General features: G+C 45.1%; 1 protein-coding gene across 1 annotated transcript in view; it reads right to left on the minus strand.

Annotated features, from left to right (window-relative positions):
* Positions 1-1,272: 1,272 nt before the first annotated feature.
* Positions 1,273-23,534, minus strand: part of CDHR3 (cadherin related family member 3) — a 47,769-nt gene continuing 25,507 nt past the window's right edge. The window contains exons 7-14 of the mRNA XM_067747634.1: positions 21,594-21,783; positions 11,910-12,081; positions 10,554-10,656; positions 9,240-9,338; positions 7,559-7,785; positions 5,098-5,269; positions 3,300-3,550; positions 1,273-1,583 (exon numbers count right to left, since the gene is read on the minus strand). Of these exons, the coding sequence (XP_067603735.1) occupies positions 1,398-1,583; positions 3,300-3,550; positions 5,098-5,269; positions 7,559-7,785; positions 9,240-9,338; positions 10,554-10,656; positions 11,910-12,081; positions 21,594-21,783 (1,400 nt within the window). The 3' untranslated portion in view covers positions 1,273-1,397. The remainder of the gene's footprint in view (positions 1,584-3,299; positions 3,551-5,097; positions 5,270-7,558; positions 7,786-9,239; positions 9,339-10,553; positions 10,657-11,909; positions 12,082-21,593; positions 21,784-23,534) is intronic.

Genomic DNA, 23,534 nt, shown 5'->3' on the forward strand with positions numbered 1-23,534 from the left:
GTATTGGATTACTTCCTTTAAGAACTTCTGCCCAAATCCCATTACAGAGCACTGCCATCCTTACAAGCTTAAGCATCACTCTTTTGGAGCTGGTTTTTTTTTCTCAAATCAATTTGTGAGTATAGTCCAAATAAAAAGACCTTTTTAAATTTCAGCAGATGCTCAAGGATTTCTTACCTTGAAGTCAAGGTTGCCAATAGCAACGAATGCCCCCAATAAATATGGCAAAATGCAATGCACATCTTTATGCTAATACTTATACTTTTATACAGCCTTTCATCCATAGATTTTAAATTATTTGACAGTAGTAGTTAATCTTCAAAATACCTTTAAATGGCACATGAGTCTTATCACCCCTTCTTTTTGCCGGTGAGAAATTCCAAAATTCAAGTTCCAATACCTCAAGATACTTGGGTGTACAGAGCTAAACTTAGAATCTAGAATCCTAAGCTCACTGGGACTCAGCCATGAAAAATCATGCAACAAGATTAAAAAAAAAATAGTGTATTAAGCATTTACTCCACATCAGGAACAGTGCTAAGTGGTTCCTTTGCATTTGCTCATTTAATTGTTTGGTTTTCAAATAAAGAAATTGAGATTCACAGAGGTTGTCACTTGTCACCCAAAGCCATATACCCAGAAAATGGCAGACCCAAGATTTGAACCTCAACCTTATCTGACTCCAAAGCCCAGGCTCAGAACCATCACGTTCTCACTGTAAGAGCTACTAAGACTCAAGAAACTGGCTCTGGGGAAGCTTGTAACAATTTGATGCTTTCTCCACTTTACTCTAGTACCTCCCTTTAGCCAATAAAAGACACTCTGCAGAGCGTCACCGAAAGAGGCATATAAGTGAGCAGGTGAGCATCCCAGGGAGAGGAAGCAGGCCTGCGTTTACAGCCCTTGAGAGGGCCACACGCAAAAGAACAATGATTATTTAGTCACACCAGAGCCCAGTTCAGTCACTGGAGCCAAAAGCTTAATTCCCTTATTCCTTTTTATGCTTCTTCTAATTCCATCCTATCCTTTAAATATTCCACAAATAACAGCACGGCATATTCTACTACTACTCACAACCGGCCTTGTTTCTGGAGCTTTTATCCAGGACAAGATCACCAAGAGGCTGAAGCCCTGATTTCATTGAGAACTCATCAAGTATGGGGCAGGTGCCAGGGAAAAGCAAAGGAACAGTTTCCTGGCCCGGCAGGTGATGAAGGGGGTCCACCAGGACAAGGGGAGCTGGGACGTCTCCCCGGTAGCTCCGTTTCCTTTCTTCATTCCAGGCACCCTCTCTACCCTGTGGAGAAATCCCAACTGTCTCCCTTTCCTTCTCCTGGCATCACCAGAGGCAGTATCCTCCGAAAGGAAATGGGGGAAGGGCCCAGCCCACTGGCAACTTACAGAGGTTTCTTGTGCTTCCCAGCCTTGCAGGGACAGTGTCTGTGGATGGCTTTGGCCAATAGGATGATCAGGGACACCAGGAGACCCAGGAGCAGCATGGAGCCCAAAGTGATGACAAAAGGCACATACCAGGCCGATGGAGAATACACGTTCTTCCTCAGGATCCGGTAGGTGATCCTGGGCTTGAATGACAGAAGAGGGAGACGAGTGGAGGCTGGTAGTCTTTGACATCAGAACCCTCTCACGTTGGGTGGTTGAATGTTCATCCTGCTTTTTGTTCTTGCTCTAAAGGTCGGACATCTGTGTGCTCATCGTTCTCACTCTTCAACCCATCACCTTATTTATAGTCTTGTCAGATGTCCTTAGACCAAAACCCAGAAAATGTAGGGAACTGGAGAGCAACTCTAGGCCTAATTTCATCCTCTTTCTTCTCCTTCCTCAAAGCTAAAAATTCCATTGGCTTTTTTTCCCTGCCAAATCATGGCATAAGCTAGGGACTAATATAGCTATTGTCTCTCACTGGGAAGGCATGAGCCATGAAAGTTGGGGTTTTTTGTTTCTTTTTTTTTAAACACTTTGTAAGCTTCTCAGTGTTCAGTCACTGCCAGCTGTGCTGCCAGCTGAGCAGGCTGTTATCACAGTGAGACCTCAAGTTCAGCATTTGCTTCCCAGAGAGGGAGACTGATAACAAAAAGTTATGGAGATTTCCAGGTTGGAGATGTCAGAGCTGGGTTGTGTTGTAAGTTGCAGAAAGGTGGCAATTCCTTACTTGGGGCACCTACTGGCTCCTACCACAACTGAAAGCCCTTCAAGTCACCTAATGCCTCCATTCATTGGGGGTAATATTGACTCCAGCCCACAGGAAAGGAATATTAAGCAGCTCTTGGTAAGACTCTGAGAAGCAGGATTTGACCATCTGTCACAGGTGGCTTTCTGAGGTTCTGGTTCCTTTTCCTCTGGCATACTCCAAGTATGGGGCTGCTTTTCTTCCTACTGTTTATGACAGTCTGTAGGTAGTTTACTAATTTGCACACCTGTTTGTAATCCGTCTCCCCCTCTAGATCAGAGACTCTAAAACTTTAGTGCAATCAGAATGGCCTGGAAGGCTTGTTAAAAACACAGATGGTTGGGTCCCACACCACAGTTTCTAATCCAGTAGGTCTGGGGATTTGGTGAGGACTCCAGGTTTCAACATCCTTCCCTGGAAGTCGTAGTGATGATCATGGCTGGATGAGGTATAACTTTAGTGTTCCGGGGTGGGCTCAAGAATTTGCTTTTCTAACTAGTTTCCAGGTGATGCTGCTGCTGCTGTTGGTCTGGGGACCACTCTTGAGAACCACTAACCTATACTATAAGCTCCATGAGAGAGCAGAGATAATTTCTGGCTTATTCACCAAAGTGCTTGGCATATTATAGGTATTAAATCAATACCTGCAGATTGAATAAATGGATTTCTTTTTGGAGTGGGTGGGGAGTAGGGTATAGACTGACAAATGGTGACTCTTCAAAAGAAGTAGAGCAGAGCATCTGGCAGCTAGCTGCTCTCATGGACACGGACTTGTATTGGCTCTTAAGAGCAAGCAGAGAAGGGCTCGTGAAGGCAGCAACATGTCCATACCCTGGATGGGCAATGCCTGATCTATCACAAGTCTGTGCATATGTGTACCTCCTTCTTTACCAGACTAGGAAATGTCAGTGGTTCTATAAGCCCAAGGTCTCACCCAGATTTTTTCTACCACCCAGTGACTATTCCGATCCAGCCCACGGTTGGCGTTTCTGGCAACATCCTAACACCTCAACTCTTTTCAGTCCACCCCACATTTCTCCTAGGTCAAGGGGCTCCATCAACATCAGTTACAAGGGATGTAACTGGGAAGTCCATCTCCCAAAACCCTTACCCTGGGGGTTGTGGTGACAGTCGTGGTTGGGTGAGGAATGACACTAATGCTCAGGGTCACTGTGCCTGTTTCAACAAGAGCTGCAGCTCTCTTCCTGTCGGACAGCAAGTTGTCATCAGTTATGTAGACAAGTAGTTTGTAGTTCCAGATCTTATCAAGCCCACTAGCATAGTCAAAGCGAGTCGCGAGGATCAGGCTTGTAACGTTGGACCCGGCGTTAGGAGAGAAGGTGAAATGACTGTTGATGTTCCCTAAATGAGATGCGATGCAAGGATTTTGGGAATAGGAAGAAAAGAGCGTGAGAAATAAGGGTTAGAAGAAAACTACATTCAGTCTTTTTCTTAAACATCCCACCTCAGGTGTAGACTACTTCTGATGTACCAGGGTGGGGGCAGTGACAGGATATGGGCCTTAACAGCACCAGAGATTTCATGAGTACAGAGAGACTCTGGCTTACAACCAGTGTGGCTGCAATGAAAATGAGAGTAGAAAAGGGCACCAGCACAGGTGTCCAGGGAGAATGGCCGCCACCGCGCTGAGCATCAGGCAGGGAGCTAGCAATCCTGCTGCGGCCAATGCTCATCGTCAGCATTAACTTGGTAACAATGTGTAAGTCACGCTCAGACCAATCAGTGGGCGGCAAGAGGGAAGAGGGGGCCACGTCCCTAGCCATGGGCCAAGTTCATTGCACGCCTTTCATGAAACCGGGCTGGTCACACCCGTGATGGATGTCCCTGGAGTCCCCCAAAGGAAGGTGTGTCCTGGGCTGGCAGGGACAGTAGTCCCCACCCCCACCTCCCCAGCGGCTCGTCTGGGGCTGCAGGCTCACAGCTTAGGGAGCCCAGAGCAGAGAAGCTGCCCGCCCAAGCAGCTCTTGTTCATTCCCCCGGTGGCTGCAGACTCACTACCAACTAAAAACCAGTAAATGGACCAGGGGATGATGCAGTTTTACTCCCGAGCAACGAAGTGCCCCATAAAGGCCTGAGGGTTCTCAGTATGGATTGTTCCCATCTCCGGCCACTGCAGTCTTGAGGTGGGCTCTGCCCCTGGGTTTTGTGACACAGCCTGCTCGAGAGGCTTCCTGCTGCTCCAGTTCCGGCTCTGCCAGGGCTCAGCAGGCGGCGGAGCTGGCTTTTCAGTCTTTCACGTGAAACTGCTCTGCTTGTTTGGGTTTAAATCCCTGGCCCCGGCACTTCATTAGATGAACTATTTTGGTCTCATTTCCATTGAGGGGTGCTCTTTTCTTTCCCTCCCACAATGGTATATTTTTAAAGAGAGAAAATGAATGGAGCAGAAGAGAATTCCTGAGGACGCGTTTCAAAATGCATTTAATCTATTTCATCTATTATTATTCAGAGAGAGGACTGGGATTCCCCTGCCCCCCCCCACCAACAAGCTTGCAGGAAAAGAGGTGGGGGAGGAGTTGGACTAAAAAAATGTTTTTAAACTACACTAATCTGATTCATGAATCCTACGACAGGCTGGGAATTGGGGGTGGGGGGGGCGGGTCACCATCAATGGGATTCACTGTTCCTTGGGCCTTTGGGCAGCCAGGTATGGGAGTCTGAGAAGAGTTAGGTGAGAAGGGGAAGCCAAGCGGGGGGCGGGGACTGGGAATTCCAGAACCATTTGACTCCTCACCCTTGGTTTCCTCATTCAAAACACCCCACCCCCTACACGCTGTGCCAGATCAGTGTGTGAGCTCAGACCCCCACCCCTTCTTCCTAAACAGCTGCTACAGCCCCCAACACCAGGAGCCCTCAGCAAGGGTCCAGGACCACTGACATCAATACCATACCTGAGCCAATGGAGTAACGAAAAGACCTGGGGCTGGAATCAAGGTCAGTACACGTGAGCTTGAAATTGTAAATATTTGTGCCAACTTTCAGATCCACTGGGATGGCCAGGAAGTACGAGTTTGGGGTACAGATTGGTTTTTCATCATTTTCTTCAATGATGTTCACAGTCACCTAGAGCAGCAGGAAAGTGGTCTCACTGAGTAGTTATCACTGAGCCCTTACTGTGTGCCACGCACTGGGCTGTGTGCTTTTTGTGAATTAGTGAGGTTTAACCTCATCCAAGATCGATAATATGTTTATTCCCATTTTACAGATGGGGAAGCTGAGGCTTAGGGAATTTAGGTAATTGACCTAAGGCCATTCAGTTGGTGAGTGGCAGAGCTGGGATTTGAACTTAGGTCTGTCTTACTCCAAGTCCTATGCTATTAACTTCTCTACTGTGTGTTGTGTGTGTACATGCACGTGTGCATAATATACGTAATAATACATTTCCACACCCCCACACACATATGCAGCTAGACACATGCGCTCACCCCCAGATGATGCTGAGTTGTTTTTCCGGTAACGATGATGGATTTATGGTGACCCTCCTGTGCTTCCTTGCTTGCTGCCCCTGTGAGTTGGAAGTTCTGTCTTTAACTTTGGAAGATCGAACAATGGCTCTCAACCATGGCTCCACTTTGTCTGGCCCTCTCCAGACCAAATGAATTGGACTCCCTGGAGGGTGGGGCGCAGGCCTGATTTTTTTTTTTTCTTCCTTGATTGATTGATTGGCTGACTTGGGTCTTCGTTGCTGTGCACTGGCTTCCTCTAGTTGCGGTGAGTGGGGTTTACTCTTTGTTGCGGTGCACGGGCTTCTCTTGTGGAGCACAAGCACTAGGCGCGCGGGCTTCAGTAGTTGTGGCTCGCGGGCTCTAAGCTCAGGCTCAGTAGCTGTGGCGCACGGGCTTAGTTGCTCCGCGGCATGTGGGATCTTCCCGGACCAGGGCTCGAACCCGTGTCCTCTGCATTGTCAGGCGGATTCTTAACCACTGCGCCACCAGGGAAGTCCCCAGGCACGATTTTTATGTTCCCCAGCCGATTCTAATACTCAGCCAGGGTTGAGAACCAGTGGGATAGAAGGAGGCGACCTGGCTTAGCCGGGGTCTTGTGTGTAACCCGGGATCTCAGCACTGCACTGAGCCGGTGGCGCTGGCCTGCCACAAGCAGGGGCCAGTCTGTTCTCTTTCATCACTGTCTTTTATGCCTGGTGAATTGGAATATGGACTGGGATGCCTGCCAGCACGGAATCACAGAATGTCAGCCCTGAAAGGGACTTATGTGATCATCACCCTTTTTAAAAGCTTATGAATTTTAGAGTCGTATTCATTCTACCTCTGAAATTTGGGGATTTCAGCTATTTCTGAGCCCAGGAGTAAATTGAAATGTTCTCTCTATTTAGCTCCCAAAGTGGACTCCATTCATTCCTCTCAAAAACCCAAGCTAACAAACACGACAATTACCTTCAACTTAGCACATCTTTTTCTCAGCTAGCAATGCCAAGCCTTACACATCATTGAAAACATCGTCCCACTAATTCAAAGCAAGTCATCAGAGGAACTGGACTATTCAGGCATTGGGTTATGAGGTGACTCTCCATGTGTGAGAGAGAAATCAGGGTACAAAGATAAGCATTGCTCGGACCCCCTTGGCAAATTGGGATCAAAGTTGAGAAATGAACTCTGCCTCCTGACCCTGGACCAGTCATTCTATCACACAGGGCTGCCTGCCGCTAGCTGAGTTCATTTTGCCTTAGGCTTTTTCACTTTACTAACGGGAAAGACCAAGAAATAGTTTCCTCTTTGTGACCATCATATTACGCTCAAATATTCCTGACCACTGGCAGCACAGACCTGTCAAAGCCTGGCTCCTCAAAGCACGGCCATGGACCAGCTGCCTCGGCACCACTTGGAAGCATGTTATAAATGCAGGTTCTCAGGCCCTACTCAGACCTACTGACTCAGAAATGCACTTAACCAGATTCTCAACATCAGAGGTTACAAAGCAGCATAGCGCTGTGTCAAGCCAGATCATTTTAAGACCTATCCCATCTGGTATGATGGGTCTCAGGGTAGGAACAGGGTAAAACTACTTGGGGGCGATGCACAGCTACAGCCCACCTCAACAGCAAGGGGGGATTTAAGGGCAACAGGAGGAAGCTTGTCCCCCAGGGTGGCCATCCATCTCAGCGCTTCTCCCAGTCACCCATAAACGTGGGCTTACAGATGTCAATCTTTATCTCCTGGCACTGCTATGTGTGTCCGATTGTGCTGTCTGGGACACCCCTAGCCATTTCTTGTCATGTCTGCAGGAGGTGCCCTATTAAGATTCCTTATTGCTGCGGCCACACCTGGAGGGTGCCAGGGAGACCCGAAGTCAACCAGTTGGGCTGGTGTGAATGCACCAAACAGCCCCACTCACAGTGACTGAGCTGCTGTCCTCGCCGTTGGTGGCCTGGATTCTGAGAATATAGATGGGAGTTGTCTCGTAGTCTGCTTTAGTCACCAGCTGGAGTTCTCCCGTTTGGGGATTAATCCAAAATATGTTTGGGTAGTGCTGGCTGGCCCCTCCGGTGGAGATGGAGTATACGATGTCTCTCTGGGGGAAGTCTTTATCTGTCGCTTGCATCCGTCCAACCCGGGTTCTAGCTGGAAGAATAAAGTACCTGCGATTACCGCTGAGAATAATATCTGAGATTAGTCCTGCTTTGGGGGTGAGAGGAGGAATCAGGAGCAGACACTCTCAGTGCCATGGGCGAAAGACTTTTGGGGGCCTCTTTGCTGTTCAAACTCTGTATGTTTTACATCTTTTAAATTCAAATTACACTAATGACACCCACTAGGAAACTGGCCGTATGATGCAAGCAGTACTGCGAAGTCTAAAAGACAATTCATATCCTCATATAGACTCCAAGCACACCAATTATTACATGATCCTAACGCTGCAAAGAACCTTCACATATACATCTTTTTGCAGCAGTGTTGTCTTTTTTATTTTTCAAATTTTCTATACTGAGCATGGGTTGCTGTTACAAAACCAGATGAAAAACATGATTTTTAAAGGTTTAGCAACAGGATGATTGGAATATTTTTGATTTTTAAATCCTGTTCCATTTTGCTTATTTTGCAAGTCTTGTTGGTGGGCTGCTGGACTTCGGGCTTGCTTGTTTTATAGAAGTTCTTCCTCATAAATTATACTCCTCAAGGGCAGCATCTTCTCTTATTCAACTATATAGAACAGCACTACGTGCTTGACCCAGAGTAGGTGATTAATAATTGTAGCAAGATCTGTGAATTCATAAAAAACCTATTCCTGTTGCACTTATTATTCACTGGATGAGGCATAAGGAATCGACAGCGTTTTCTTCAGACCCTCTTTTTGTATTTTGTTTAAAATGTAATGTCAGGAAATGGAGCTCATCATCAAGAGAGAAAACGAAATGAAGAGGAGATCATTTTAGAGGGAGATTTTGGGGTTTGTTTTGTTTAGTTTTTAGTGTAGAAGTATACACAATCCAAGTCTCAAAGACTGTGGTGAGGTCTGATTATTCTAGAGTTAACAGTCTCCCCTTCACTGGGAGAGACGGGGAGAAACCCAGCTGGAGTGGGGAGGAGCCCGCAGAAATCAAGGCATCCTAAAGGGTGGAAAAAGAGGCCTCCAGGGAATCCTTCAAAGGGAGAGAGAAAACATCTTTATTTTGTTTTTAAATGAAAGAAATCTAGAAATGGGAAGCCTTCTCTCTATTTTTAAATTTCAATTCTCTGAGTGAGCTGGATAAAAATCACAGTGGAGACCAAGGGAAAACTTAGGCTGCAAAAAGAGAGGATTAGTTGGAATCAGGCACCCAGACAAAGAGGCAATCAGGGGGTTCAGAGAAATGCAGTTTAATCAACAGTTTTCAAAATCTGGATTTCACCTGAAGGGCTCCTCCACAGTGAGGAGAATTTAAAACGAAGTAAGACATGCAATAACCAGGAATCAGCTGTGAGTCGCTGTGCACACCACCACCAGGGCCTCTGACGGGGAGCCTCCTCCACCCAAGTGCCTCCGGATGAAGGGGTCTATCAAGAGCACTGGAGTCTGTGTCTCGTCGGTTACTTACATGGGCTTAATTCCGACACGGCAAATATGTAGGATGGGCTATCAAAGACAAGAGGAAACTCATTTTCTGGGCTTGTTAGAATATAAATGTAGATATTATCTATAAACGGAAATAGGAAAAATAATTAAATCACAATACAGGCATCCCTCATTCTGTTGCGTTTTACGTATTGCAGTTTGCAGATATTGTGTTTTTTACAGATTGAACATTGTGGCAACCCTGTGTCGAGCAAATCTATCGGCACCATGTTTCCAACAGCGTTTGCTCACTTTGTGTCTCAGGGTCAGGTTTTGGTAATTCTCGCAATATTTCAAACGTTTTCCTCATTATTATATTGTTATGGTGATCTGTGATCAGTGATCTTTGATGTTACCATTGCAAAAAGGTTATGACTCGCCGAAGGTTCGGATGATGGTTGGCATTTTTTAGCAATAAAGTGTTTTTTTTTTTTTTTTTTTTTTTGCGGTACGCGGGCCTCTCACTGTTGTGGGCTCTCCCGTTGCGGAGCACAGGCTCCAGACGCGCAGGCTCAGCGGCCATAGCTCACGGGCCTAGCCGCTCCGCGGCATGTGGGATCTTCCCGGACCCGGGCACGAACCCGTGTCCCCAGCATCGGCAGGCGGACTCTCAACCACTGTGCCACCAGGGAAGCCCAGCAATAAAGTATTTTTAATTAAAGTATGTTCATTATGTTTTTAAGACAATGCTATTGCACACTTAACAGATTACAGTATATAGTGTAAATATAACTTTTATATGCATTTGGAAACCAAAAAAATTCACGTGACTCTCTTTATTGCTTTGTGCCAAGCCAAAGAGTTTGAATGTGAACTTGACAGCTATGGGGAGACACTCAAGGGCTTTCAGCAAGAAGTAATACGGTGGCATTTGCGTTTCCTGAAAATCACTGTCAGAAATGTGGTGGATGCGTTGGAAAGGGACAAGACTAAAGGTGGGCAGAAAGACTCTTGAAACACTCTTGGTGTTGTAATTCAGCTCTGATAGAGGAGGTTCTGCATTAGAGCAATACTAGTGGGATGGAGGTGCAGTGGAGTTGGGGGGAAGGCAGCAGATCCTTACTAAAATCCTTAGATTTTAGTTGTAGGTGACACAGAAGAAAGGACTTGGAGACTGATTAACTGTTCTTGGTGAAGGACAGGAGGAGGCTGGGCTGATTCCGAAGTATTGGGGCTTTTGGAATTCTCCTTTTGAACATAAATACATCCCCAGCCCAAGCCCAAGCATTGCCCAGCACAGTTTAGTCACTGCTACTCAAGGAAGATGCTTCATGAAATAAACCAAAATGATACTTGCTTTTATAGTAAGGAGGGGCAACATCCTGCACCTGGATTATCACAGTGTATTTATTGCCGGCTGCTAGATTACTTGAATTTTCATAATCTAGATCACCTATCAACTAGATTAAAACAGAGACATCAGATTACACAGAATAAACAATACTTTTAATTGAACTGACATTTTCATGTACTGATAGTGGACATGTAAATTGCAAAACCTTTCTGGAAAGCACTTTTTCCCATAGGAGGAGCTTTAAAAAGTTATGTCCATACATTTGCTCACTGCTAGAGAACTTATTTGAAAGAATTTATCAGGAGAGAGAATCTGTTTAAAGATGTTCATCAAGCACTATTGCCCAGCATAGGCTCAAGATTTCAGGTTAAGTCAAAGAGAAGCATGATACAGAATCCTACATGCAAGGTTATTTCCATCATTTAGAATACTTATGCATATATATATAGACGATACATAAAATCTATGCATAGGGAAGAAGACAAGAAAGAAATATATCAACATGTTAATAGTGGTTATTACTGAATAGTAATGCCTTTCTGTGTTTCCTACATTTTCTACAGTGAACATGTATTAATTTCTCAAACAGAAAAAAAAAAAGTTATTTTTGGTTGACACAGTGAATAAAATTGGTACGACTTTTTGGGGGATGGGAGGTGGAGAAGGGGGTGTTTGAGAGGATGGTTAGTGGGCTGCTTGCTCTTCTTCCTGAGGCTTTATCTCTGATGCAAAGATCTCCCCCATCAAGACCACCCCCCTGTAAGACCTCCACCTTACCCTGCCCTTCTATCTCTCTCCTCCTTTCCCCCCAACCCTCCAGTGGGAACCTTGTTGTTAAATGTCTCACACAGCTCATTGAGACCTGCCTTTTGCTCCCATTCTTTCTCCAATTACATATTTGCCCCAGTGGAGATGCCCCTCTTTTTTGGGTCTCCAGTGGTTCTACATTGCGGAATTCAGCAGGACACACGCATGGCCCTGGCCCTGCTCTCTCTCACCTCACACCTCTATGGCGAGGAATGAGCACTGAAATAAACAAAAGTGCTTGAGCCCAGAGGGCACTGATATGTGACTGTGGAAGCACGCTAACCAGGCAGGCAGCCTGCAAACTGTGAACTATGCAAGAAAGAATCCAATCCTTAGCACCCCAGGCATAACCATGCATAACAAACAATTCCTGGAACTTGGGTAAAATAAAGAGCAAATGGGGAAAACAGAGTCACTATTAAGTTTGTCAGTTACAGTCGCTTGGAGAGGGAGTTACTTTGGAAATTTCTCTCTATGGGGCAGCAAAAGCACTATGCCTGTTAGACCAACTTCCCCAATGCCCTTTCGATGATGCAATGACGGTTAACTGACCACGATTGTCCCAGAGCCAGCTGGATCCTGTAAAAATCTGCTGCCGCTCCCCACTCCGGATGGCGTGGTGAAGTTGAATTGGTTGTTTGGTGCTTTACTGTCATCATCAAAGCAGAACTTGCTCAGGTCCAGAAGCAACGTCCCCTTGGCTGCTCTCTCAGGCACCATAATGCTGGCGAAAAGACACGATTCAATATTTTCCCCCAACAAATAGTGACTGAACATTCCTTCTAACACAGGCCCCAGGCTAGACACCCCGGCTTTCATTTCAATTGAAAGCAAGTCCGTGGTTAAGGCAGTACCTGCCTAACTGGTGTCCCCACTCTGCCCTTGACTCCTTTCAGAGGATTCTTAACACAGCAGCCAGAGGGATCCTGTGAAAATGTCAGATCACGTCGCTCTGCTGCTCCTAAATCGCAAAGGACTCCTGATTTCATTCAAAGTCGTGACTCTGATCTACAGCATCTTTCATGACGTGCGCCCACCCCTTACTTGTCTGAACTCATCTCCTACTAATTCTTCTTGTTCACTGTCCTTCCACTCTGGCCTCCCTGTGCTCCTGGACACTCCCCAGGCTCTGGCCTCAGGGCCATTGCACTTAACTGCGCACCGCATGGCTTGCTCTTTCCCTATCTTTAGTCTCGAATCAAATGGCACCTTCTCAGGAGGCTCCCTGGCTACCGCAACTAAAATGTCAACGCCCCCAGCCCATTGCTCCCGCTCCCCTTCCCCCCTGTAGGTTTAATGCTTGGTGCTTACCATTTTCCAATATACGATACAGTTTACTTACATATCCTGTTTATCGCCTGTTTGCCCCCAAGAATGTAAGCTCCACAAGACTGGGGATCTCTATCTGCTTTGTTCTTGGCACACTCAACAAATATTTGTTGAATGAATGGTAGCTTATGGGACTAGCACAGGAGTGAAGAAGAATATAAGAGAAATAGAAATTCTGCCCCTGCCTGCAGGAATTGATAATCTGGCTGGGGGGTATTGCTGTACCCCTGCACCCTCCCTCCCCTGCTTAGAGGACTGGAAATTCCTCCACTTGTGTTCTCATGGCTTCAAAGTCATAGAAGGGCCTCCTGACACCTTAGCATCATTCATTCAATAGAGGCTTATTAAAGGTTGAATTCTGGGTCCCAATCTCAGTTCACTCCAGCAGGGAGGCAAATAGTATGCAAATGAGTAAAGCTGCCCCCAAACTCAGAGCCATCTGGTCAAGCCCAGCTTGGAGTGGGAGACTCTGAGGAAGCATGGTAACATCTCCAGACCCATTAAGGGACTTCACAGGTCTCCAGGTTTCAGGTTTTCCATCTATAAGATGGGCATGTTGATTAGCTTTTGCTACATAACAAACCAGCCCAAAACCTAGTGGCTTAAAACAACAGGCATTTATTCTTTCTTACAACACTAAGGGTTATCCATTCGCTCTTTTGGTTCTAGTCCAGCTTGGCTGGTCTCTCCAGTCACTGGCAGCTCGGTGGGGGCTGGATGCTCCAGGATGGCCTCACTCACAGGTATGGTGGGAAGGTGGGTGGTTTCTGCTTCATATTGCCTCTCATCCTCCAGGAGGCTAGTCTGTGCTCTTTGCATGGAGATCTTAGGCTTCCAAAAGTAGCAAGAGAGGGCAAGTCCCACTGCATACACACCTTTCAATCCTTTGCTGCACCATGTTTGTGAATGTTCCGATGGCCAAAGCAATTCACCTGGTCAAGTCCAGATTCAAGGAGTAGAAAGAGATACCCATCTCTTGATGGGAGGAATGGCAAAATCACACTGCAAAGGGGCTCATGTACAGGCAAAGAGGAATTTGTGTGGCTAGTATTTTCTTTCTCTTTTTTTCTCTCTCTCCTTCCTCCCTTCCTCCCTTTCTCCCTTTCTCTCTTTCTTTCTTTCTTTGCCCACCACAATCATGTTTTGCCTTGGGCAGGATTTCTTACAAAAATATATTGGGGATGCCAGGAGAATGTGCCTGGAAGACCTACAGCTGCAGGAATAGAATGACCACAGACCCCAGCTGCTGGGCTATGAAATCCATCACTGTATTTGCAGTGAGGTCGTGTACCAACGACAGAGGAGGGCAGAGATACTAAGGCAGACTCATTCCTGTCCTGTGACAGCTGACTTTGGCTCCAGGATTCCCCAATGCCCTAGCCAAGTTCATGGACTGCAGAACAGACTAGAACATTCCCACCCATGCACCCTCCCTCCTTCCTTTACTCAGGTCAGACTTGCATCACGGTCTGATGACCCTCGCAGCCTAGTCTAGCTCTCTCCCCATCTTCTCCCACAGGCATTTCCACTAATAAAAGCCTCGCACATTTAATCCTGTCTTGGCATCTTGTTCTCAGAGCATCAACACGTGTCTCTAATCCTCTGTACTATCACCTCTCTCTGAAACAGAATTATGCTGCTTTCTACATTCCACATCAGCTCTTCACGGCAGCTAAAATGGGCTTAGCAAACATGGAGCCAAGTCTGACGGCAAGGTTGTTTTTGTGCTGCTGAGGATAACTGGGTTTGTTCTGGGAAAGCGGTCCTTCTCACAGGTGTAACTGAATCTCCATGATGTCTCTGTGTCTCAGGAGGACTGGAGTCCGAGCATTTCCATTCTTGTCTTGATGGCACGATGTCATGGTTTTACTCATAAATACTTAGAATAGATACTATTTGTTAAATACCAACTATATGTGGTATCCTACCAAACACTTTAAAAACTCTATCTCTAATCCCCTCATCGCCTAGAGGTTTGTGTTCTTGTCCCCATTTTACAGATGAAGAAAGATTCAGGGTGGTTTCAAGACCTGTCGCAGAAAGCTGATGTATCCAGGCACCATCCCCTTGTCAGTGTTAAGAGTCACAGTAAATTTTACTTTCGGTTCTATCAATGACTCTCCAGGCCAACAGAGGGTTCAGTGATCTGAGCCTTGATTACAAGTCTGCAGAAGCCGGAAGGTTGCATCACCCAAAGACTCTAGGGTCCTGAAGCCAGACATTTCACGCCCTCCAAAAGAGCCTTCACACTTGGCCCTTTAGGGCCACCTGGCATGTTCTTTTCATTTTCCCCTGCCACTTGGTATTTTTCCCCTAAACGCATGACTTGGAAAACGACTCCCCCCTCATTCATCACTCCCTGCCTCAAAGGCGGGCTGCTTTCACTCCCAGCCATCTGACCACGGTTCCCCCCCCACTTGGAGGTGACAGGCACAGCCGACATCCTCTGCCTTTGGCTCACAAACAGCTTGCGAAGCGCTTTCAGCCAAGCGCCTGACGATTTACAACCATAGCGGCTCTGTCACGGGGCCTTTGATGCCTCCATCAGGGCCTTGGGCTCATTCATCACCAGCCTGGGAAAGCCGCAGGGGCTGTTTCTGTCTCTCGGCCTCCTGAGAGCCTGCATGGACCCACAGGGATGGCAGGGGACCTGGCACAAAGCCACCTGCCTCGTGGGATCCACTGGGTGCTTGACGCCCTCCCAGCCTATTCTACCTGCTCCCCCAGACTCTGCCGCAGGCACTGTGCCAAGAGCCCTGAAGAAAGAGTAAATATTCAGGGACAGGGCTGCCAGAGCCCATGGCAGCGCCAGTGCTGTCGTTTGGCTTGCTTTTGACCTGCCCGGGTGCTTCCACTGTGGTGTGGTGGGAATGGACGAGATGCTAGGCGGGGGAGAGTGGTGGGTGATGCAGGGTCAGGGTTTCCCAGCCCCTCCCTGGAGTATGCAAACGAAGCTGGGGTTTGGGAATAAAACCTTTCACTTCCTGGACTGCTGAGGGAGGAGCCCTTTTGTTGCCCCTCCTCATATCTTGGCTTTTACAGGACAACTGCAAGTTCCTCCCACTGGAAAAGCCCAGAGCTCTCCTGGAACATTGTTTAGAGTTACCTTTAGTAATAAATACAATTAGTTCAGTTACTGGCTGGCATTGACCTTCAAGGCTAATTTGGAGAGAAGATTATCAAAATGTGATTTTACTAGCTAATACGGAATGCAGTTTGTAAACTGTCATCTCACACATCAGGGGACTCTGGACCACAGGAAGCCACAGTACACACTTAGCAGAAATGCACTGAGGGGAGAAAATTGACCAGGAAGATTGGAGATAGCACAGTCCTCTCCAATCATTGATACCCAGAGTTCTTACGCTTCAACTATCTTCCCCCACCTCTTAGGGCAGGAGAACAAAGCGGAAAGCAGGAGGGTCTAGAAGAGCAGGACATGAGGAGAAGAATTTCCCAAGATGCACTGGAGCCACCCAAAGGCACTAGCATAGCTTTAGATTTTCAAAGAAAGTGGAAGAGTGACTCTGTGGATCACCTCTGCTCCATCACAGGGACCAGACTTCTCTTAACAGTGGTGGGTTTGATTTATGCAGAAAATGGTGTGGAAGTCACGGTCCTAACTGTCCATGACAACTGTTCTCACCCATCAAACAGACTCTGTTCTTGGGGTTGGGATAGGAACCTATCACATGGTCAAGGCCATTATTGCTTTGATAGGGGCCTCAGTAAGAAGCAGATGGCAAATTAAGATAATTCCGGGAGGGTTTAGTAAAGGGACTGTTACAACGTGTACACACAGTACATGGGAACTTCAAAGGATGGTCTAGGTCTAGGAAGAGTGGGCCTCCCTTTCCACTGCTAGGCCTCAAGGAGCCAGAGGAGGGAGCAGTTCCTGAAACCGGAACCAGGGACAGAGGGTGCTGTGCGCAGAGGGCGGCCTAATAAGAGCTGAGACCTTCAGGAGGTGGAGGGGCTCATGCCGCTGACAGGGAGGGAGCCAGGGGATAAATACCCTGACTTCTCTCTCCCCCTCATTCCAGGGCTTCCCGTGGGCCAATGGGAAGGTGCAGGGCAAGGGAGCAGTTGATATCCATAGAGGTCAGCCTCCTGGGGCACAGAGCAGGGTGGGGGAGGCTGGGAGCTAGATCTGAAGAGGCAAGTAGGGTATGTCCAGAACAGGGTTTAGCTGTTTTGATGCCAGGCTCAGGACCACTTGATTCTTAGCACTATACTGGGCATGCCACTGGGGAAAACGGGGGGACATTGAAGAGCATAATAAAGGAGTTTGTATCTCTTTTTTTTTTTTTTTTTTTTTTGCGGTACGCGGGCCTCTCACTCTCGTGGCCTCTCCCGTCGCGGAGCACAGGCTCCGGACGCGCAGGCTCAGCGGCCATGGCTCACGGGCCCAGCCGCTCCGCGGCATGTGGGATCTTCCCGGACCGGGGCATGAACCCGTGTCCCCTGCATCGGCAGGCAGACTCTCAATGACTGCACCACCAGGGAAGCCCCAGGAGTTTGTATTTGTACTGCTTATCCTAGATAATCTTTGTCTAGGGTCCTTTGTCCTTTGCATGGCCACACTATGTATCGGGTCTATGTCCAGAGTTACCTAGAGCTTAAAAAATGAACTTGCAAAACCAAAGATCATCTCAGAGGGAGACTCTTTCCCTAGGGAGATCTGAAAGTGAGACCAGCTCTGGTGTTCAGCTTTGCTCCAGACACAGGACATTCTCTCAGCAAGGGTCACTGTAGAGATGCCCTCCCCACCCCCAGGAGGAACCACCTTCACACTGCCAAGAGACTGGAGACTAGTTATTAAGAAACCACAGAGATGAAGCTAACTTGGGGAATTATTCATCTTGTGGCATTGAGACAAAATAGTTAGTGGAAAGACAGTACTGTTTACCAAAAGTCATATTAACCCAGAATCACAAGGGACTTCATTGATTTATTGTTTTTAATTTTTAAATTAAATTAAATTTATTTTTTTATACAGCAGGTTCTTATTAGTCATCAATTTTATACACATCAGTGTATACATGTCAATCCCAATCGCCCAACTCATCACACCACCACCACCACCACCCAGCCACTTTCCCCCCTTGGTGTCCATTCCATTGTTCTCTACATGTGTGACTCAATTTCTGCCCTGCAAACTGGTTCATCTGTACCATTTTTCTAGGTTCCACATATATGCATTAATATATGATATTTGTTTTTCTCTTTCTGACTACTTCACTCTGTATAACAGACTCGAGATCCATCCACGTCTCAACAAATGACCCAATTTCATTCCTTTTTATGGCTGAGGAATATTCCATTGTATATATGTACCACGTCTTCTTTATCCATTCGTCTGTCGATGGGCATTTAGGTTGCTACCATAACCTGGTTATTGTAAATAGTGCTGCAATGAACTTTGGGGTGCATGTGTCTCTTTGAATTATGGTTTTCTCTGGGTATATACCCAGTAGTGGGATTGCTGGATCATATGGTAATTCTATTTTTAGTTTTCTAAGGCACCTCCATACTGTTCTCCATAGTGGCTGTATCAATTTACATTCCCACCAACAGTGCAAGAGGGTTCCCTTTTCTCCACACCCTCTCCAGCATTTGTTGTTTGTAGATTTTCTGATGATGCCCATTCTAACTGGTGCGAGGTGATACCTCATTGTAGTTTTGATTTGCATTTCTCTAATGATTAGTGATGTTGAGCAGCTTTTCATGTGCTTCTTGGCCATCTGTATGTCTTCTTTGGAGAAATGTCTATGTAGGTCTTCTGCCCATTTTTGGATTGGGTTGTTTGTTTCTTTAATGTTGAGCTGCATGAGCTATTTATATGTTTTGGAGATTAATCCTTTGTCCGTTGATTCATTTGCAAATATTTTCTCCCATTCTGAGGGTTGTCTTTATGTCTTGTTTATAGTTTCCATGCTGTGCAAAAGCTTTTAAGTTTCATTAGGTCCCATTTGTTTATTTTTGTTTTTATTTCCATTACTCTAGGAGGTGGATCCAAAAAGATCTTGCTGTGATTTATGTCAAAGAGTGTTCTTCCTATGTTTTCCTCTAAGAGTTTTATAGTGTCCGGTCTTAAATTTAGATCTCTAATCCATTTTGAGTTTATATTTTTGTGTGTGGTGTTAGGGAGTGTTCTAATTTCATTCTTTTACATGTAGCTGTCCAGTTTTCCCAGCACCACTTATTGAAGAGGCTGTCTTTTCTCCATTGTATACCCTTGCCTCCTTTGTCATAGATTAGTTGACCATAGGTGCATGGGTTTATCTCTGGGCTTTCTATCTTGTTCCATTGATCTGTGTTTCTGTTTTTGTGCTAGTACCATATTGTCTTGATTACTGTAGCTTTGTAGTATAGTCTGAAGTCAGGGAGTCTGATTCCTCCAGCTCCATTTTTTTCTCTCAAGACTGCATACAAATTTTAAGATTTTTTGTTCTAGTTCCATAAAAAATGCCATTGGTAATTTGATAGGGATTGAATTGAATCTGTAGATTGCTTTGGGTAGTATAGTCATTTTCACAATATTGATTCTTCCAATCCAAGAACATGGTATATCTCTCCATCTGTTGGTATCATCTTTAATTTCTTTCATCAGTGTCTTATAGTTTTCTGCATACAGGTCTTTTGTCTCCCTAGGTAGGTTTATTCCTAGGTATTTTATTCTTTTTGTTGCAGTGGTAAATTGGACTGTTTCCTTAATTTCTCTTTCAGATTTTTCATTATTAGTGTATAGGAATGCAAGAGATTTCTGTGCATTAATTTTGTATTCTGCAACTTTACCGAATTCATTGATTAGCTCTAGCAGTTTTCTGGTGGCATGTTTAGGATTCTCTATGTATAGTATCATGTCATCTGCAAACAGTGACTGTTTTACTTCTTCTTTTCCAATTTGTATTCCTTTTATTTCTTTTTCTTCTCTGATTGCCATGGCTAGGACTTCTAAAACTAGGCTGAATAACAGTGGTGAGAGTGGACATCCTTGTCTTTTTCCTGATCTTAGAGCAAATGCTTTCAGTTTTTCACCATTGAGAATGATGTTGGCTGTGGGTTTGTCGTATACGGCCTTTATTATGTTGAGGTAGGTTCCCTCTATGCCCACTTTCTGGAGAGCTTTTATCATAAATGGGTGTTGAATTTTGTCAGAAGCTTCTTCTGCATCTATTGAGATGATCATATGGTTTTTATTCTTCAATTTGTTAATATGGTTTATCACATTGATTGATTTACGTATATTGAAGAATCCTTGCATCCCTGGGATAAATCCCACTTGATCATGGTGTATGATCCTTTTAATGTGCTGTTGGATTCTGTTTGCTAGTATTTTGTTGAGGATTTTTGCATCTATATTCATCAGTGATACTGGTCTGTAACTTTCTTTTTTTGTAGTATCTTTGTCTGTTTTTGGTATCACGGTGATGGTGGCCTCATAGAATGAGTTTGGGAGTGTTCCTTCCTCTGCAATTTTTTGGAAGATCTTGAGAAGGATGGGTGTTAGTGCTTCTCTAAATGTTTGATAGAATTCACCTGTGAAGCCATCTGGTCCTGGACTTTTGTTTGCTGGAAGATTTTTAATCACAGTTTCAATTTCATTACTTGTGATTGGTTTGTTCATATTTTCTATTTCTTCCTTGTTCAGTCTTGGAAGGTTATACCTTTCTAGGAATTTGTCCATTTCCTCCAGGTTGTCCAATTTTTTGGCATAGAGTTGCTTGTAGTAGTCTCTCAGGATGCTTTATATTTCTGTGGTGTCTGTTGTAACTTCTCCTTTTTCATATCTAATTTTATTGATTTGAGTCCTCTCCCTCTTTTTCTTGATGAGTCTGGCTAATAGTTTATTAATTTTGTTTATCTTCTCAAAGAACCAGCTTTTAGTTTTATTGATCTTTGTTTTTATTTCATTTATTTCTGCTCTGCTCTTTATGATTTCTTTCCTTCTGCTAACTTTGGGTTTTGTTTGTTCTTCTTTCTCTAGTTCCTTTAGGTGTAAGGTTAGATTGTTTACTTGAGATTTTTCTTGTTTCTTGAGGAAGGCTTGTATAGCTATAAACTTCCCCCTTAGAACTGCTTTTGCTGCATCCCATAGGTTTTGGATCGTCGTGTTTTCATTGTCATTTGTCTCTAGGTATTTTTTGATTTCCTCTTTGATTTCTTCAGTGATCTCTTGGTTATTTAGTAACATATTGTTTAGCCTCCGTGTGTTTGTGTTTTTTACATGTTTTTCCCTGTAATTCATTTCTAATCTCATAGCGTTGTGGTCAGAAAAGATACTTGATATGATTTCAGTTTTCTTAAATTTACTGTGGCTTGCTTTGTGACCCAAGATGTGATCTATCCTGGAGAATGTTCAGTGCGTACTTGAGAAGAATGTGTAATCTTCTGTTTTGGGATGGAATGTCCTATAAGTATCAATTAAATCTATCTGGTCTATTTTGTAATTTAAAGCTTCTGTTCCTTATTTATTTTCATTTTGGATGATCTGTTCATTGGTGTAAGTGAGGTGTTAAAGTCCCCCACTATTATTGTATTACTGTTGATTTCCTCTTTTATAGCTGTTAGCAGTTGCCTTATGTATTGAGGTGCTCCTATGTTGGGTGCATATATATTTATAATTGTTATATCTTCTTCTTGGAAGAGAGCAAAATAAAAATATTTTTTAACAGAGTAAGAAAGTGGAGAAGGGAGATTACAAAGAGGAAAGAAAATGGAAGAGAGGGAAGAAAAAGGATGAGGAAGGAAAATCTCTCACCTAAAGGGACAGTTCAAATCTACTTATATTATTGAGCTGTGTCGCAGGTGCCCACAATCCTTCAGTCCCTGCCAGACTATACCAGAAAAACCAAGCACCCCCAAAGAGGTGACATGCCCACATGTGTCTCAGAAGGCAAATACCTGAAGGTGAACTTGGTACATGTCGAGGGGTTGTCATTAATGTCTTCCACAATGAAGGTTATCTGCTTGCGATTCTCCTGACCCCCAGAGGGTCTATCCTTCACCAGAACCTCCAGAGATATGGCGGGATTTTGTCTTAATTCACCTGCATCTCGGTCTATCCTGCGCGCCACTTGGATGGTCCCAGTCACTGTTAGAAAGCAAAGGTCAGAATATGGCTCTTTGGAGAGAAATGAAGAGTCAAATGTAGGTGGAGACTTGGAGTACATTTGAAAAGAACATTCTGATGTGAGGACTGGCTTACAAAGAGAATATTCTTTATACAAGTACATTAAAAAAAAAAACCTCATGTAAGTTCCTGTCTTGGACATTGACTGGGGTGTCTGGCCTGATCCTTCTAGAATTTTGCACCTCATGCCTCAGGGTTAGGCCCCCTGGCAGCTGTCCTTGCCTGTCATTCATTGGACTGATAGACAGCTGACTCCAACCCCTGAGTTCTCTTTCTGGAGAATTTGTAACTGGGAGACACAAGTCAGGTTCCTAGTGGAGCTACAGATAAGATGCCAGAACTCTAGCTGCTGAGGTCACTGGAGCAGCACTGCTTCCCATCCTTCCTGTGCCCTGACTGTTTACTCTTTCTCATGAGATATGCAGTATCCTGGTGATAGGTGTCCCCTACTTTTTTTTTCTCTTGCTTGGTTTGGCTGGCCTTAGTTTCTGTTACTTGCAACCAAAGAGTCTTAATGAATATACTACAAAAAAAACCCACTGTATTTGTTAAAAGCTCAATTTGCAATACTCGAATGAACAGAATTCTAAACCACAGTTGTCCATCCTGCCATGATCACTGGAGTGAGGTCCTCAATGACAGACAGCACCGCCTTTGCCCGCCTCTCCTGGGCACAGGTAAACTTTGCCCTAAAGCCTATGGGACGAGTAACACATTGTCTTTTTGGGATTGTCCAGTGCTGGCCTCCACAAAATCATTGTGTAAAGTTAAGTCCTTTTGGGTGATGTGACAGGGATTTATGAGGTGTATAGTCTAGGAGTAGGGAAGAGCGCAGCCTTTGGAGTCGGGCAGCTTTGATTTGTATCGCTGCTTCACAACCTACAAGCTGTGAGACCTTGGATGAGTCACTTAACCTGTCCGAGTTTCTCTCCAAGCCTCAGTTTCCTCATCTGTAAAATGTGGATTATGGTAGTTCATTGGGTTGTTCTGCTGGGTACTTAAGATAGAATGCATGTGGATCACTCAGCATCCTGCCTGGTATGGACTAAAAGATGGTCATTAAGAGGGAGAAACTCTCCTTCTCTGCACCAAGATACTTAGATGGGAAAATCTCCCAGGAATCCAGCAGATGGATGTATTAATAGATTGACGCAATCCAATATGGTAACCACTAGCCACACGTGGCTCTTTAGCTCTTGAAATGTGGCTAGGCCAAATTGAGATGCAGTAAGTATAACACACAACGGATTTCAAAGAATTAATATCTCATGAGTAACTTTAAAATCTTGATTACAAGTTAAAGTGATAATATTTTGGATATATTGGGCTAAATAAAATGCCTTGTTAAGATTAATTTCACCTGTTTCTACTTTTTGTGGCCACTTTAAAATTACATGTGTGGCTTCCACTGTATTTCTTCTGGACAGTGCTGGTCTGAATCCTCTGTTCAGGAGACTTCAAGGTACCCTCAGGATAGTGAACTCATCCATCCTTAGATGGCCACCTGCCTCAAAGGTGGAGTGGTGATACAGCTGATGATACAGCTGTCGACACAGGGCCCTGTTCAATGTCCCCAAACCTTATGCCAGCTGCTTTTAATGCACCTATTACAGGAAATTCCCTGGTGGTCCAGTGGTTAGGAGTCCATGCTTTCACTGCCGGGGCCTGGGTTTAATCCCTGGTCAGGGAACTAAGATCTCCAAAGCCATGAG

This window comes from Pseudorca crassidens, chromosome 8 (assembly GCF_039906515.1).
Source record: "Pseudorca crassidens isolate mPseCra1 chromosome 8, mPseCra1.hap1, whole genome shotgun sequence".
Lineage (NCBI taxonomy): Eukaryota > Metazoa > Chordata > Mammalia > Artiodactyla > Delphinidae > Pseudorca > Pseudorca crassidens.